The sequence below is a fragment of the Pholis gunnellus genome, assembly GCF_910591455.1.
Source record: "Pholis gunnellus genome assembly, chromosome: 16".
NCBI lineage: Eukaryota > Metazoa > Chordata > Actinopteri > Perciformes > Pholidae > Pholis > Pholis gunnellus.
In genome coordinates, this window is record NC_136543.1 from 5,802,173 (window position 1) to 5,816,713 (window position 14,541).

Consider the following 14,541-nt stretch of genomic DNA (forward strand, 5'->3'; position numbering starts at 1 on the left):
ATGTTTTTGCTGTTTATATGTTATTCAATAAATGGTCAAACTCACAATTATTAATCACAATGTACAGTTTGGGGTTAAAGCAATATATATATATATATATTTATATATGCTTTTAGAAACATGTCATGTTTATGGTCTTGCATTTTGCACTTCTTGCTCTCTCTTACCCCGTTTAACGTTCCATCCCTCCATCTCTCCCTCATCCTCTCAGGGCAAAGAATTCAGCTACTCAGAGTTGGACCTCCGTAAGCCAAAGAGGTTTGCCACCTTCTCCTTTGGTTTTAAAAAGAGAAGGAAGCATGATCAAGGGAATATGTCCAAGAGCAGCTATGGGCTTCATAGCACCAACATTGAAGAGCAAGAGGAGGTAACCCCTGTTTCCTTGAGTGTTGTGCTTCTCAAATTCATGTGTGGCAAATGATTTTTAATGTAACTTATTCAATTTGGTGAGTCAACTGCATAGCTAGGATCAAGTTTTTTTCTGATTCATGAATAGCACCAGTTTGTGCCTCTTATGTATCATCATTATATTTGTGTAATAACCAAGCAGGGTTCAGCCTTTTTTTTCTTCACCCAAATAATATTCCATATACGTCATAATTAAAATTATTTTTAACAACACAAAAGAAATGGTAGAAAGAAATTAAATATTTCCACAAAAAGCTAAATTTATTGCCATAGTGATGAAACTACAGAGAATTATTGCCCCAAATCTGCAGCTCCCTTTAGCTTTCACAGAGCTCGATGGGGAGTTTCAGCTCATTGTTCAGCTCTCAGGCCACAACTTTACTGTTTTAGTTTGCAGCCACAATAAGCAGCTGTTATCAGTGAAAAAGCCTTAAAAACTCACCGTACACAACCTGTTCAGCAACAAGAGAAAGATAAATACAGTTAGAGATCAGCTGGTGAACATAGTGGAGAGGTGGTATAGAGACCAAAAACAGAGCAAAAGGAAAGTCGGTTTAGACTTACAATTTCCAGGTGGCCAAAAAACTGCAGGATGTATAAATAAGCAACTGTATGCCAACAAGTTGGCAAATCAACCTAAGAGTCAATGAAATGTCAATTTTGTTCCGCTGCCCGAAAGTGGCCAAAACCAGACAGTTATTGCAGGTTTAAGGATTCTAAAGACTAAGTGTTGTTTTGAAAGATCACCAGGGATTTTCTTTTTTCAGAATGACATGAGGCTTGGCCCTGTGGTTCCATTGAAATGATAAAACAAGAGAGGTACAAACTGAGGCTAACTCCTCCATATCTAAGATTTCAAATTCTGTAAATTATCTTTTTCTAGACTCCTCCGAACCACAGTCGGATGGATTTGGATGAGATCAACGTAAACAATTTTTTCAGCATGTCTCAACCAGAGCTTGACACCATTGATGCATTTGACATCCCTTCTCCTCCCCCTGTGGTCACAAACCCATCAGAATCAAATTTTGCTTTCCCAAACCAATCGCAGTCAATCGTTGCCTCAAACACCCAACCAGAGACGATGGAGCGTCTGACAAAGGGCTCCAATCTGTTTGACGTACATGCGGAGTCGCAGAAAGCACCGATTGCAACTGTCGATGAGCTGCAACTGGATTCAGACTCATCAGAGGAGAAACTGGATGATAACACCAATCCATCTGCCTCCACGACTCGTACAGAAACCAGCCCTGCTGTTGACAACCAGACTGTACTTAGCCTTCCGGCTAGCCGGCCTCCAACCGTGCTTGACACCTCGGATCACAAAGCAGCAGTTGTTAACTCCGTCGCCACAAGCAACGGTCCGTTCGAAAATGACATCCTCTCACAGAGTCAGTCTCGCACAGACACAGAAGTCTCTCTTACTGGATCCACCAGAGTCACATTAACACATCATCAACCTGACGCCCCTGACGTAGTTGACACTACAAGTCAAAACGGTAAACTCTCCCCGGCAAGTGCTGACTCCAAAATTGACGGCGCAGTTACACAGTCGACCCCTGTTCATCGCGCCGACGACTCGGCTCTCGACTCAGACCCGGCTCTCGACTCAGACTCCGCACCTCTCCATCAAGGAATCTCAATTTCTCACACTGAAAGATCTGCTCCCGTAACCGCCGGGAGTGTCACCCAAACCTCGGCTGTTAGCGGTGAGAAAAGTGCTTCACCTGTCAGGCAAGATGTAGTTTATGGAGAGTTGTATGAGTCCCTTTTCCCCCAGAGTTTCAGCTCGGCGGTAATGTCATCCGTCTCGAACCCGCCGCCTCAAATCATTACCGAGATAATATATCATAACAGCAAATCAGAACCTGTCATTGTTAAAATCCTTAACGAATGTCACACAGAAACTAATGTTCAGTTTGACTCTGCTGCTCCCAGAGTGGATGATGCCGTCGGTGGTGATACTAACGTAAATGCCACCTTCAGCGAGACAACGGAGATTCATTCTAGCGAGAGCTCCAGATTGAGCTCTGACCAAACATCTACTGCTTCGGAGCCACTAAGACACCCAGATATTTACATCAGTTATGTACCTTCCTCTATCAATTCAGGTTCCGAACCAGGTGATGGCGATAAAATTCCTTACTCAGAGCGGACCCGCTCCCTTTCGGAGGTGAAATCGGACAGTTTTAGCCCCATTCAAGACAATGCCAGGTCAGTCCCCATGGTTCAAAACTCTGCCCCTCCCGTCTCTGACTATGTAACATCCCAAGGGGGAGACACTCGGGTTACTCGCTCCAAACGGAGAGCGGTCCTAGTCAAAGAGTTAGTCACGGACGAGGCGAGCACCGATCCTGTCTGTCCCTCTCCCGTGGCTGAAGAAATGAGTGCAGCGAAGAGTCTTGTGTTGAGAATCGAAACAAGAGAGACTGTTTTCACTCCTTCAAGACAAGCTGATGTGTCTGATGGGCCTCTAACTCCAGCATATCTGAGCGTTGGATCGGATGACGGCAGTGCGGTGGAGATCTACTACAGTGCCGAAGAGGATAACGGAGAGGGGAGCGGGAGCGAAGAGATGTACACGGTGGACGAAAGAGTAGAAAGCTACGCGGTAGACGGGGTGAAGGAGGCCGGGCTGTGTGAGGAGGTTCCACAGCAGGGGGAGATTGCAGACAGAGGCATAAGAAAGGGAGAAGAGGGAGAATTTCGGGTGGTGATTGTTAAACTGCAGAATGAGGGAGACATAACGTCCAACGACGAAGAGAAAGAGGAGGTTAATAGCCAATTTGAAGTGGAGGAAAAATATGGAGGTCAGAGGTCAGAAACTCCAGTGCAGAAGATTGAAACGTCTGAGTTTCTTGTTGGCAGTGATACAGAGAGTCGGGAAAAAGAAATAGAAACCATGGTGTTGCCACAGGCGAGAGATGAGGAGTTACCTGCCACACCGGTTCAGCAGGCGATGGTATGCGACTTTGCTCCACCCTCCAGTGAGCCGCATGGGCAGGGGGAGGGGTTGGAGGGAAACTTGACCGAGGGGTTGGAAACAGAAGACCACCCTAATGGAGAGACGCAACTCCCAAGCCAGGAGATAATCTACCTGGCTCACAAAGACATTATGAGTTCTGAGAACATACACACTGCTTTCAGCAGCACAAGAGAGGGAGACAAGTTCACACCCAGATTTAGTGAGTCAGAAGAGCAAGTTTCACTGACAGCAGAGGCAGCCCAAATAAGTGAAGTGAGCAAAGACGGCACAAAAAGTGCCAGTAACGCCACAGGTAGCGCTGTCACGGGCACTCTGACACACAGCGCTGAGCTGCAATCAGATTCCACAGAAGTTGAACACAATAGGGCACCACAGAGTAGTGAGTGGGAGGATACAATTGCTCAGAGCACAGACAGAACCGCAACGGCGCAAGAACAGGTGGCAGCCAACGCAGACACACGCCGTCCTGATTCGGAGGCTGCAGAAACGCGATCAGAGACACATCCATCAGAAGAAGTGCAACCTGATCCGAATCAGGGGTAAGTGGAGAGTCTTGTCTTCCTTGAGAAAAGACACAAATGATATATGTGATTGATCCGATTGCTCTTAACTATGTGTGTAATTTATAGTTTGCTTGTCGGTAGAGTTCAAGTTTAGGGGGCATTAAGGGTAAGAGCAACTGGAGAAAGTTCTGTTACATGTCGATTGGTGTCATTTACTTAAATTGCAGGTCTGTCGCCTCTGTGCAACGTGTAGCCTGATGGGGATTTCAGACACATGAGTGAGCGTTAAATTCTTCTAAATGTGTAAATCAATGTACCCGTTCAGCCAAGATGAGGCACTTTAAATGAGGAATGTTAACTTTTTCGTCTCTGATAAATAAGTCTTGTTTACCAACAGAGCTTTCTACCTGTACAGTTTTGAACACACCCTTTTTATTGCACCATATGTCAAGTGATAGAGGGCTTACTGTCACATATAGCCTCAGCTCTGTGCACTAATTGACTAATCCAAGGAGCATGTGCAGTCCATAAATCACCTGTCACGATTCACATGAGTTTGTTTATTCTATTTGTTCAACCCTGAGCTATCACTCGTGTAACAACTCAGTCACTGTCTGGCACAATTTACCACAGATTCTCAAAGTGGGGTCAGTGACACTCAAAGTTTTAATTCATCAATATGTTTTTCGTTCAATCAATTAAACGTTTAGATTATAAATGTCAGAAAGTAGTGAGAAATGCACATCACAAGTTCCTCCATGGAGAAGGCGACGTCTTCATGTAGCTTGTTCTCCGCGACCAACAGTCAAAACATATTTTACAATAATGTGAAACCGAAAACAGCAAATCCCCTGATTTATTTATGATTTTTTTTTCTAATCAAAGTTTTTGACGGACTTACGATTTATCGATTACACTATTAACTGTTTCAGCTTTTGTCACAATATGGATAAACCCTCCATACCTCCATGTTGCATTTGAAAACAGTGAAAACGACGTACTAATTTATTGTTACCGATATGATTTCATGTCCCCCACATCTGCTGGTCTCTTCATGAAGAAACAATACCACGCTGTACAGCCGCCCCCCTTTCAAGCAATGGGTCCAATGGTTGATTCTTAAAGGATACCTTTTGGTGAAAGCACCACTTAAAAAAGCCTTCTTTTCCATACACAGTATATAATGTATGACCAATTGAGCATAATAAAATCATTTATAATCATAATGAATAGATTTAGGCACTTATTGCACCGCAGCACCCTTCCCAGCAATATGACCTGCCTCCATCTCCCCAGAAGAGCGTTCATCTCAACATCTGTGAAGTGGTTCACGCGCTCAGATTCTGTCACGCTTCCAATTTTCTTTTCTCTTTCTGGCGTTATCGCTGGAGCAGAGCCACACAATACCCACATTGTGTCATTGGCGCAGTAAATGTTTACAACTTAAGATCATCATCCTTTCTCCTGACACCCGTCGCGCTCGGTCTCATGCCAGAATGTTGGGGACTTGAAGCTGAAACCTTTGATCAAACATCAGAATCCACAGGCACAAGCGACGTGTGTTGTTGCTCATGGTCACGTGTTTTCTTGATGCTACTGGTTTGTTTGGTGTGTGTCAAAAGCGTTAACAGTTGCAGGTAACGACCGTGGCTTCCGTTGTTTTTCTGCCAGATGATCGAGAAGAAAGATTTCTGAGGAAGGGTTTTCTCAGGAATTTGGGGCAAATGATGACAGACGCAGATTAACTATCGCAGCTACAGAATGTCGCGTAAACACGACAGGAGCTTAATTTAGCACACAACCCAAAGAATCTGCCTGGTCTTACTCGCAATATAAAGGAATCCAGTGGCTTTGCTTGCATCACTACGTGTGTACTCCTGTATAGTATGCAGCTACTTTCTACAACTGCTGTGGAACCAGTTGTGCATCAAGTGAAGTCAGTTTTAATTTATTTCTCTATCACAAGAGGGCAGCAAAGACGTGTCTTTTACTTGTTTGGGAAACCGGGTAGGGAAGAAAAGGACATCTATTATATAAGTAGTAAAACAAGCCTCTTATTTGTGAATGGACAAAAAAACGAAACGCATGAATAACAATAGAGAACAAAAGGTAGTTTCCCAAGCCGTAACTTTATCGCTGGCTTTTTATTCATGTTTTTTTTGTTGCTTTTTTTTAAAGTAGGAAAATAGGAAAACAGTTTTCCTCCGTGGTACAAATGGAAAGGACAGATTCTGTGGAGCTATAATGCAGGTAGAGTGAAGGGGAAATATACCCACAACCTTAAGGCAAATAGTGTAGGAATGAATAAGCACAAAGAAGGAGTTGTTCTGCAGGTTTTCTCAATACGACGTGTGCGTCTTTTCTTTCTCCATAAACCTGCCCACTAACTTGAACACTTAAAACAACACCGTCTCCAGTGAACAAGCCTGCTGATGCACATTGAAAGATGAGTTAATTGGCCGGCCCCACCTGTCTGGTTCCTCTGCAGCGTTGTCACGAGGAGAAACACTGGGCATCCACCCAAGGAATGTAGTGACTTAGGAACCACCCGCCTAGAACATGTGGAGAAAAGAAACAGATATTTCCTAGCTTTTGAATTAGGTCCAGCAATTTACTTTTCTTGTTGTTTCTATACCCAAATCCGACAATCTGCTAGGATAAGATCTGAAGCCAGTCGTGCCTCTTGTGGTACGTAGTCAGAACTCTGCACTGGCAGCTTCATCCTTTATCTTCCTTTCATCTGTGACAGACTGGCTGTTGCCTGACAACTTACTTGAAGCACAAGTGGACTGACAAACTTGTGGCAAATTCTTTCTCTTATAATTCACCTAATTCAAGATTTTAGGCCTGGAGTCCGTCTGAGTCCCTTTTTATAGAGATTATTCATGTAATTACACCATTTAACAATAATCAGACCAACAGAAATATTCCATTTTTTTCATTTGGTATTGTCTCACGACCACCTTTTAAGCCAAGTTCACGATGAAAGACTATCAAAGTCTTCAGATCGCTGTACTGGTTCACGCTGCACAACTTGCTGTCTTGTAATCTGGGGTCTTGAAGTCGGTGTGGTTTTCTGGACGACACACCACAAGATCTTTCACCTGGAAAGTAATCCGGGGGACTGCTATAGTCACGCATGTTGATGTTGTAGTTGGCACACGTGTTCACAAAGTCTTGCAAACTTTCGCTTATTCATTTTCAATCTTTCATTGACATGACTTGAAGCAATTGACCTAATTTGGCACACCTTCCTTTGGAGCCACAAAAGACTTCCTGCTACTTTTTATTTCACAAATGTGATGGCACTCCCCAATAAACAGTGTCAAATCTGTGGAATTCCCCTTTTAATGTTAAACCCGTATGATGTCCAATGCTAATGCGTTATGTTATCAATCAATCAAGTTTTATTTATGTAGCACATTTCATATATGACAGGCGTATACTCAATGTGCTTTAAAGACAATGTTTAACAAGGAGTCATAATGATTACATTCAACACAATGAGGAATGAGTGCAGTTACCTTTTAAACACAGCAGTGATTGATGGTGTGTAAACTAAACTAAGCTCAGCAAAGCTGCAGGTCTTGCTTGGTGTTTGACAGCCGCACAGGTGGTAGAGATCCGAACAGTCACAAGTTACGCTACCGTACACTCAGTCAAGCGTTCTTTAATCCCCTACAGAAATGTTGAGAGGAGGGAGGCTAACGAGAAAGACATGCTACTGGAAAAAAAACGTGCCCTCTTTTCCCACGCATAGATTATTAGAGAGAAATCATATATTTGTAGACGTACAGACTAAACAAGATCTAACAAGTGTTCAATCTGTAATTATGGAAGGAAGCACTTTTCGCCTGCATGTGTTCTGCTTGCTTGAGTTCAGGTATTGGCACAGAACTCTGACTGGCAAAAATTCAAAATCAATGTTAATAAAGGCTCCACCCTAGACGCCGCACTGTTTCCAGTTTTGGATTTGCCGCAAAGACTAAAATATTCGAAGCTTCCGGCTGCACTTGCTTGACATTCTCTGACCAAGATGCCTTGACAGGGGAAGGGTTTACAACAAAAGGAGTGTTTGTTTCTTGCTATTGTTTTGCATGTTCGGCATGGTCTACAGTAGGCCTACAGAGTGTGTGTGGTGACTGCATTCCAACATCTTTGTTCACCTAGGCGGGGACATAAACAGCGAAGTATTGTTAGGATGTTAATCAGTAAAAAAGAGTTTTTTTCTGTTAAAAGGAGTTAAACGTTGACTCAGAAATGACATGGAGGAAGATGTTGTTCTTTGATCCGCAGAGCTGTGTAACCAGGCGAGATGGAGAGCTGCAAATTATACCATGCTCAAGCGTAATTACGTTGTACTTTTTACTTTGATGTGCGACGCCCACATTCCCCAAGTGTCACTCCATGTACTAGTACATATGAACTCCCTGTTGACGCAGGTACATGTTCTCGCACATGTGTATAGGTTTACAGAATGTCCCTGTGCACACAACTTAATGTGCTAATGTACGTTGTGTGCCCCATCTTTATCCCTGAGGCTCATGTTGCCAGGTGGGATATCATTTGCATGTTAGAGTGCAGTCCATGAGAATGTTTAGGATCACTGATATAACTTGTAGTTGCCCTCAGGGAAAGGGGTGGTTCTGTGGTTTGAGCAGCAATGTGCTCATTCTGTCTGAGGAGGAGCTCTTATCCTCCTGGGTGACCGAGGACATGACTGATATCTACTAATGATAGGGGGGGGGGGGGGGGGGGGGGGGGTGAAACATGCAAATACAACTGTCTGTATTTATAATGAGATATTGTTAGATGGATTTAATGGAATTACATTTATTTTGTATAGCCCAAAATCACAAATCTCAAATTTGCCTCAGAGGGACAGACATATATACATATATACATATACATATATATATATATATATATAACAATATATATAATTAAATATATAACTGCTGACTGCTATATAGCATACATGTATTTTTTGTTCATTTTGTCCCCTTCACTTCTGAAACCGTACCTACTCCTTTTGTGGGTGAACGAAAAAATGGTACAACAAAGTGGTTGTCAAGAATATATTTTCAAACCCGGAAACTTGATACGCCGTCCCTGACTCCAAAACTGACGCTATAGGTACCTAGAGCTTCATAGTTTGAAGCGTAGGGCCACTGACCAATCTGCAGTATTTAAGGAGTTGCGAGTGTGAACATGTTGTACGTTACAATATCTGCCAGCGATAATTCTAGATTTGCATTTTAGAGTTCAGCAATGACAAGTAGCTGCCTTTAGGCTGCAAACTAAAGAGTAAGTACACTCTGCTTTGTGGTTTAGTTCCCATTTGTTATGTAGATCCAGTCTTGTCTTTATACTAGCAGGGAAAATTTACCAGCGTGTTCATTTCATCATAAACACCGTCTCTATTGACTCTATGTGACCACTATGACCTTTTAGCTTGGATGTGCATAATAGACAGAGATACAGAGAGTGACTGTTCAGGCCCACTGATACTCAAATGTTTTACAGCCATGCACTTAATGATGCTTTGCAATGCAATGCACAGTCATTTAAAAACAAAAACAACTGCAGCTTTCTCATGTAAAATGAACTTTTGTCAAATACTTCAAAAAACAAGTGACTATGTGGCAAGAGAATAAATAAATACTTTTGCTTTTTGTTAATTAGCAGCAAATTCTGCAAAGCAACTCACTGAAGCATTTATATTCTCATGACCTTTTAAATAATCTTCCTCTGGCATTGCGTTGATGAACGCCACCTGTTTGATGGGACTGAGTCACGCTGTGCATTCTTTGTGTAGTTTCACAACAGTTTCACCTTTTACTTAGTTAGTCAATCACACTGTGAGAACAATGTGAAACCGTTTGCCATTTAAATGAACAGAGTTCATAATCTTACCACTCCTTGAAGCGTGTGCATAGTTTCTGAAGGTCTATAAAGGTCAAATGATTCACTGATGAAAGCTCAACTGCTTGACTTATGACTGCTTTATGACATTTGAGCTAATGCATATTTTGGTTTGGCAAAGAATACTGATGACTGATGATCTTTTATTGTACTTTTGTGCATGCAATTATGCCAAGCCTACCACTTTCAAGACTCCACAAGTCAATAGAAACCATAGAAGTTCCAGTTTGCCAAGACATTTGCTTCTGGATAAACCTGGTATAATATATAATTCAGAATTACGTTTTCACTTAAAGGGGTATTCAATTTAGTATTGCACTTTAATAAAGTTGGGCGACTTATGAGAGACATTAAAAAAATAAAAGATCTATTTTGAAGCAGCAGAGGCAAAGATATCCAGACTTGTGTGGATCAAACTCAGGCGGCTAACGTGAAAGTGCCTTTTAACTTGCATTCTCTCTTCTGACCAGCAGGGAGCGACTCCTCTGGTTGCAAAAAGAAGTCGATGAGAAAATGACCCTACTTTTCACTTGATTTATGACCTCGGTAAACATTATAAACATGAGTTTATGGTCTCAATCGCTAATTTCAAGTCTACTTCAATACAGCAGGATGATCATTTATTTAGTAAATTATAGTCCCATTCACAGTAAAATAGACGATAAAGCAGGGCATGCTTCAGGGTGTGGATACATTTTGGTTGGCTAAAAATATCTTGTTCGTCGTTCGGTTGTACATAGCTCCATCCTCTTGTGTCCCTTCTGGTTCCAAAAAAACAAGATGTCCACAAACCAATGGGTGATGTCACGGTGACTACATCCACTTCTTATGTACAGTCTATGGTCAAACTCTTTAGACTGCTAAATGCCCACTTTTTCTCAAAATCCTTAACTCCAGTTTTTAACACAGACACAGCGTATTATTAACACCATCTTCATGGTGTTGTTATCTTTTTTACCATAATGTAAATATCCAGCATATCACTCTTATAATCAAGCATCACACAGACAACTATGTAGTATCTCCGTTTATGGATGCTACGATCTGATGCCACTTTGCTGGCTAAGTGTGTTGAATGGCACTTGTACAGGAAAAGAAAACACACACGGTGTTGAGTTAAATCGTTTGGTTTGCACAGTTCATACGCTGTAAATGTCATTTTGACTTTGAGTAACCCTGAAAATGTCAGCAGACAGCATTTTGCTTTTGCACAGATCCTCCCAGCGCAAACCGTTTGTTGTTTTTACGACTGTGTTTGTGCAGATTAAAGTTAAACCAGCTGAACTGTTGCGTCATTTAAATGTGTTACTGTGTTGTTCCAAACTCCAGTTTCTTCAAGACTTCAACCATGTCAAAAATGCAGATAAGTAGTAAGCAGCAAGTAAACAGCAGTCTGCATGCAAATCAAGCTACTCAAACATTCTTTGTGAGCTTTGCATAGTTAACATTGAGGGACCTCCATACCCTGAAGGCACTGCAGTACTTGATATACTGTGGATCAGTCACCACTGTCAATCCCGACTCTCCTCTATCTTTTCTGTTTTTGTCATCTTTGTCTGTTTTTCTTTTTCTTTGTATTCATCCAGGACCCTGACAGTGTCAAGGACGCCCACAGCAGCTTCAGAAGTCTTTGCTTCAGTAAATCAGCCACCTATAGCCGAGAAGGAATTGGATGACAAAATGAATTCAGGCTACAGCAGCCTAAGCACCAAACTGTCCACAAATAATTCCTCTCCCCCTGCAGAGGATGAATCCAAATATCGTTTCCGTAAATTATCTCTGGTCAACGAGGCCAATGCCACCGAGGGAAGCCAGGATGCAGTGGACTTTAGCCAAGATAGCGCCACTGTCACTGAATCAAATAGAACAGACATCGACTCGGATTTCAGATGGAGGAATAGATTTGATAAGGTTTCTCAGTATAGACCATACAAAGCAGAGAGTTCCTCCATTTCTGATTCTCTGAGTTACGGAATGTCTGACTCCTACTCCAGTACCTCCTCCTCCTCCTCCTCTGCTCTCTCCGATTATACAACATACAAACCCCTCAGCAACTCCTCCTCCTATCCAGAGGAACACGTTACCATTGGCAACAGGCTGAGTGACATGACCAAAGTTTCTCTGAGCTTCGACAGCGAGCCAGCGGGAGCACCAAAAGATGAGTGGAGGAGGAGTTTGGTGGAGCAGGAGGAGCCTGCTGCACCTGCAGGTGAAAGAGCAGGACAGAGAGAGGCAGAGGCAGAGAGGTTTCAGTCACGCTGGGACTCACATCAGCTCCCTGTGTCCAGCACCTCCTCGGCTCACGGCCAGGACGCCATCGACGGTTGTGAAGACGACGACGACGATTCATCCTGGTTCAAGGCCACACTCGTGGAGTTGGTCTCCGAGCCTGCAGCTCCCTACTCCACTCCCCCAGCCTCCCCCGACGACGACTCCCCCATCCAGTTCGACATGGACAGTTTGGTGGACACGCTGAAGAGCATGGGACCCTCCCTAAGGCCCAGGAACGGGAGCCTGCGCGGGGCCCCTCCGAGCTTGTACTCCTCCCTGCCACCAATTGTTGAGGATGCTCCCAGCCCCGTCAACCCTGGCATCCCTGCCTCCCTCATCAGTCCCACAAAAAAGATGGAAGCAATGGGCAACCCTGCCGAGTCCCTCACAGGACTTTACACTCTGCCTAGTGACCTTGGACTAAAGAGGAACTCCACCAGAGACACTCGTTCACCACTGGAACTGATGAAGCAGAGCCAGCAGGTACATTCAGACACGAAGTTCAAAGTAAAGTCTTTGTCTTAGTGAAAAGCTTTGTATCTCCAAAATGCAATAGAAATGAACAGTGACAGTGAAATGTTATTTTCAGGACATAACTATATTATTTGTATTATTATCTATCATATTAAGTCAGATTTGTCTGGTTTTGTAAGTTTGATTGCTCTTTAAACGTGTATCTTCTCATATCCCTTTGTGGTTTATCCTAAGTAACAGGGGACAGAGTGCATTTTTAAAACCAACAGCAAGCTGCATGACTTGATAGCTTTTCTCGGTACATGATTGAAAACATTTTAGTTTTGTTTGTTTTTACAACTCGGGTGCATCAACCCTTTAACTCATTGCTATACTCACCTGCAGGACCAGCAGCAGTCTGGAACAAGAGGCCTGAACTTGCCCACGAGAGCATCTGTTACCAACAGTTTCACAATGAGAAATTCCTCTGACTCTACTCCTGAGGAATTCAAATCACCAGTGCAGAATGGAAACGGACTTCCCACCCCTTCCTCCCGCCTGGACAGCAGCGTCATCTTTGGAGGCCACAGGTCAACGTCCATAGATCAGACTTTTGAAAACGGAATGCCCAATCGCCCGATCTTCCGCACCAGCTCGCTACCTGATAAGGGGCCTTCAAACGATCGCATGAGTATGGGAAAGAAGGAGCTTGGTGAACCGAGAACTAGAACAGAACCAGCCGGGTCCCGCTTTGAGCGCTTCTCTGCCCTTTTGAACTCCTCTTCCTCCCCGTCGAGCTCCTTGACCGGAGCTGAAAGCCACAACGCTCGTATGAGTCTGCCCCCGCTGCGGGGCATCGTCTCGCCGCTCTCCACCAACAGTCCGACCCAACTCCTCATCCCCAACGGCTCCATAGACCTCCAGAGGCGGTTCAGTACCACAGACTCCCCCTTAAATATGTTTGGTCAGACACAGGGGATGGGGATGGGGATGGGGATGGGTGCAGGTACTGGGGCAGTGGGCTCTCCCATCCTGCAGAGGAGCTTCAGTACCACAGACTCCCCCTTAAATATGTTTGGTCAGATGCAGGGGATGGGGATGGGGATGGGGATGGGTGCAGGTACTGGGGCAGTGGGCTCTCCCATCCTGCAGAGGAGCTTCAGTAGTGACGGCACCGTGGGAGCCCAGCAGACTTCACTGTTCAACAGTAGGCAAGGAGAATCTCAGTTCCAGAGCCAAGAACTTGAGACTGTGAAGAATTTAGCATCGAAATACAGGGCCTTCCCTGATGCTTATGTGAGTATTACTACTGCTGTTCATTTAGTCTAACTATGTATTATTAGTATTGGATGACATTTAAATATATAACAATTCAGGCGAGAAATGTCTTAATTAGATAAAGTTACATGAGCTGCACAAGCATGATGTTGCTGAGGAAAAGGGGGATCTTTGAATTGAAAAGGAATATTGCATTTCCACCTTTTTGGTGGATCACTTGTAGAATTAATTTATATTAATTAAAGCAGGCCTACAGCATATGAGTATTTTTTGTCTGCACCCCAAGGAAAAGGTAAGTGCAAGAATGCAGTAGAAGAAGCCATTCTCTTGTTATTTCACACTTTGACTTCTCTTTTGTTAAACAAAGTGCACGGTGTGCAAACATTGGCATGTCAGTTCAAGGTGGTGTGTGGCTTGAAATGTTAGCTAGGTCTATGGTAACGACATGAGAGAGAAAGTCTGCTACACGTGTACATTCTGCCTTTGTAAAATATTTACTCATCATGTTGGCAGCTCTTCGCCTCACTCGAAGGTCTATTCTCCTCGCGGTTGTAAAAAAATGACAAACAGCAGCTCAGGTGTCAGCTCAGAGACATGACTTCATATGTGGCTTGCTGTGCACACAGGAGAAGTCCCTCTTTGTGCTGCTTTTTGTAGGTATCCGTGTACCTTCACATAGTGTAGCGTTTGTAGAGCTTCTGATTTCAAATGTTTGTG

General features: G+C 43.5%; 1 protein-coding gene across 1 annotated transcript in view; it reads left to right on the plus strand.

Annotated features, from left to right (window-relative positions):
* The window catches only part of crybg2 (crystallin beta-gamma domain containing 2), a 40,442-nt gene that overhangs the window by 10,382 nt on the left and 15,519 nt on the right, over positions 1–14,541 (plus strand). Inside the window, exons 3-6 of the mRNA XM_079176718.1 lie at positions 212–367; positions 1,292–3,933; positions 11,409–12,576; positions 12,952–13,842. Of these exons, the coding sequence (XP_079032844.1) occupies positions 212–367; positions 1,292–3,933; positions 11,409–12,576; positions 12,952–13,842 (4,857 nt within the window). The remainder of the gene's footprint in view (positions 1–211; positions 368–1,291; positions 3,934–11,408; positions 12,577–12,951; positions 13,843–14,541) is intronic.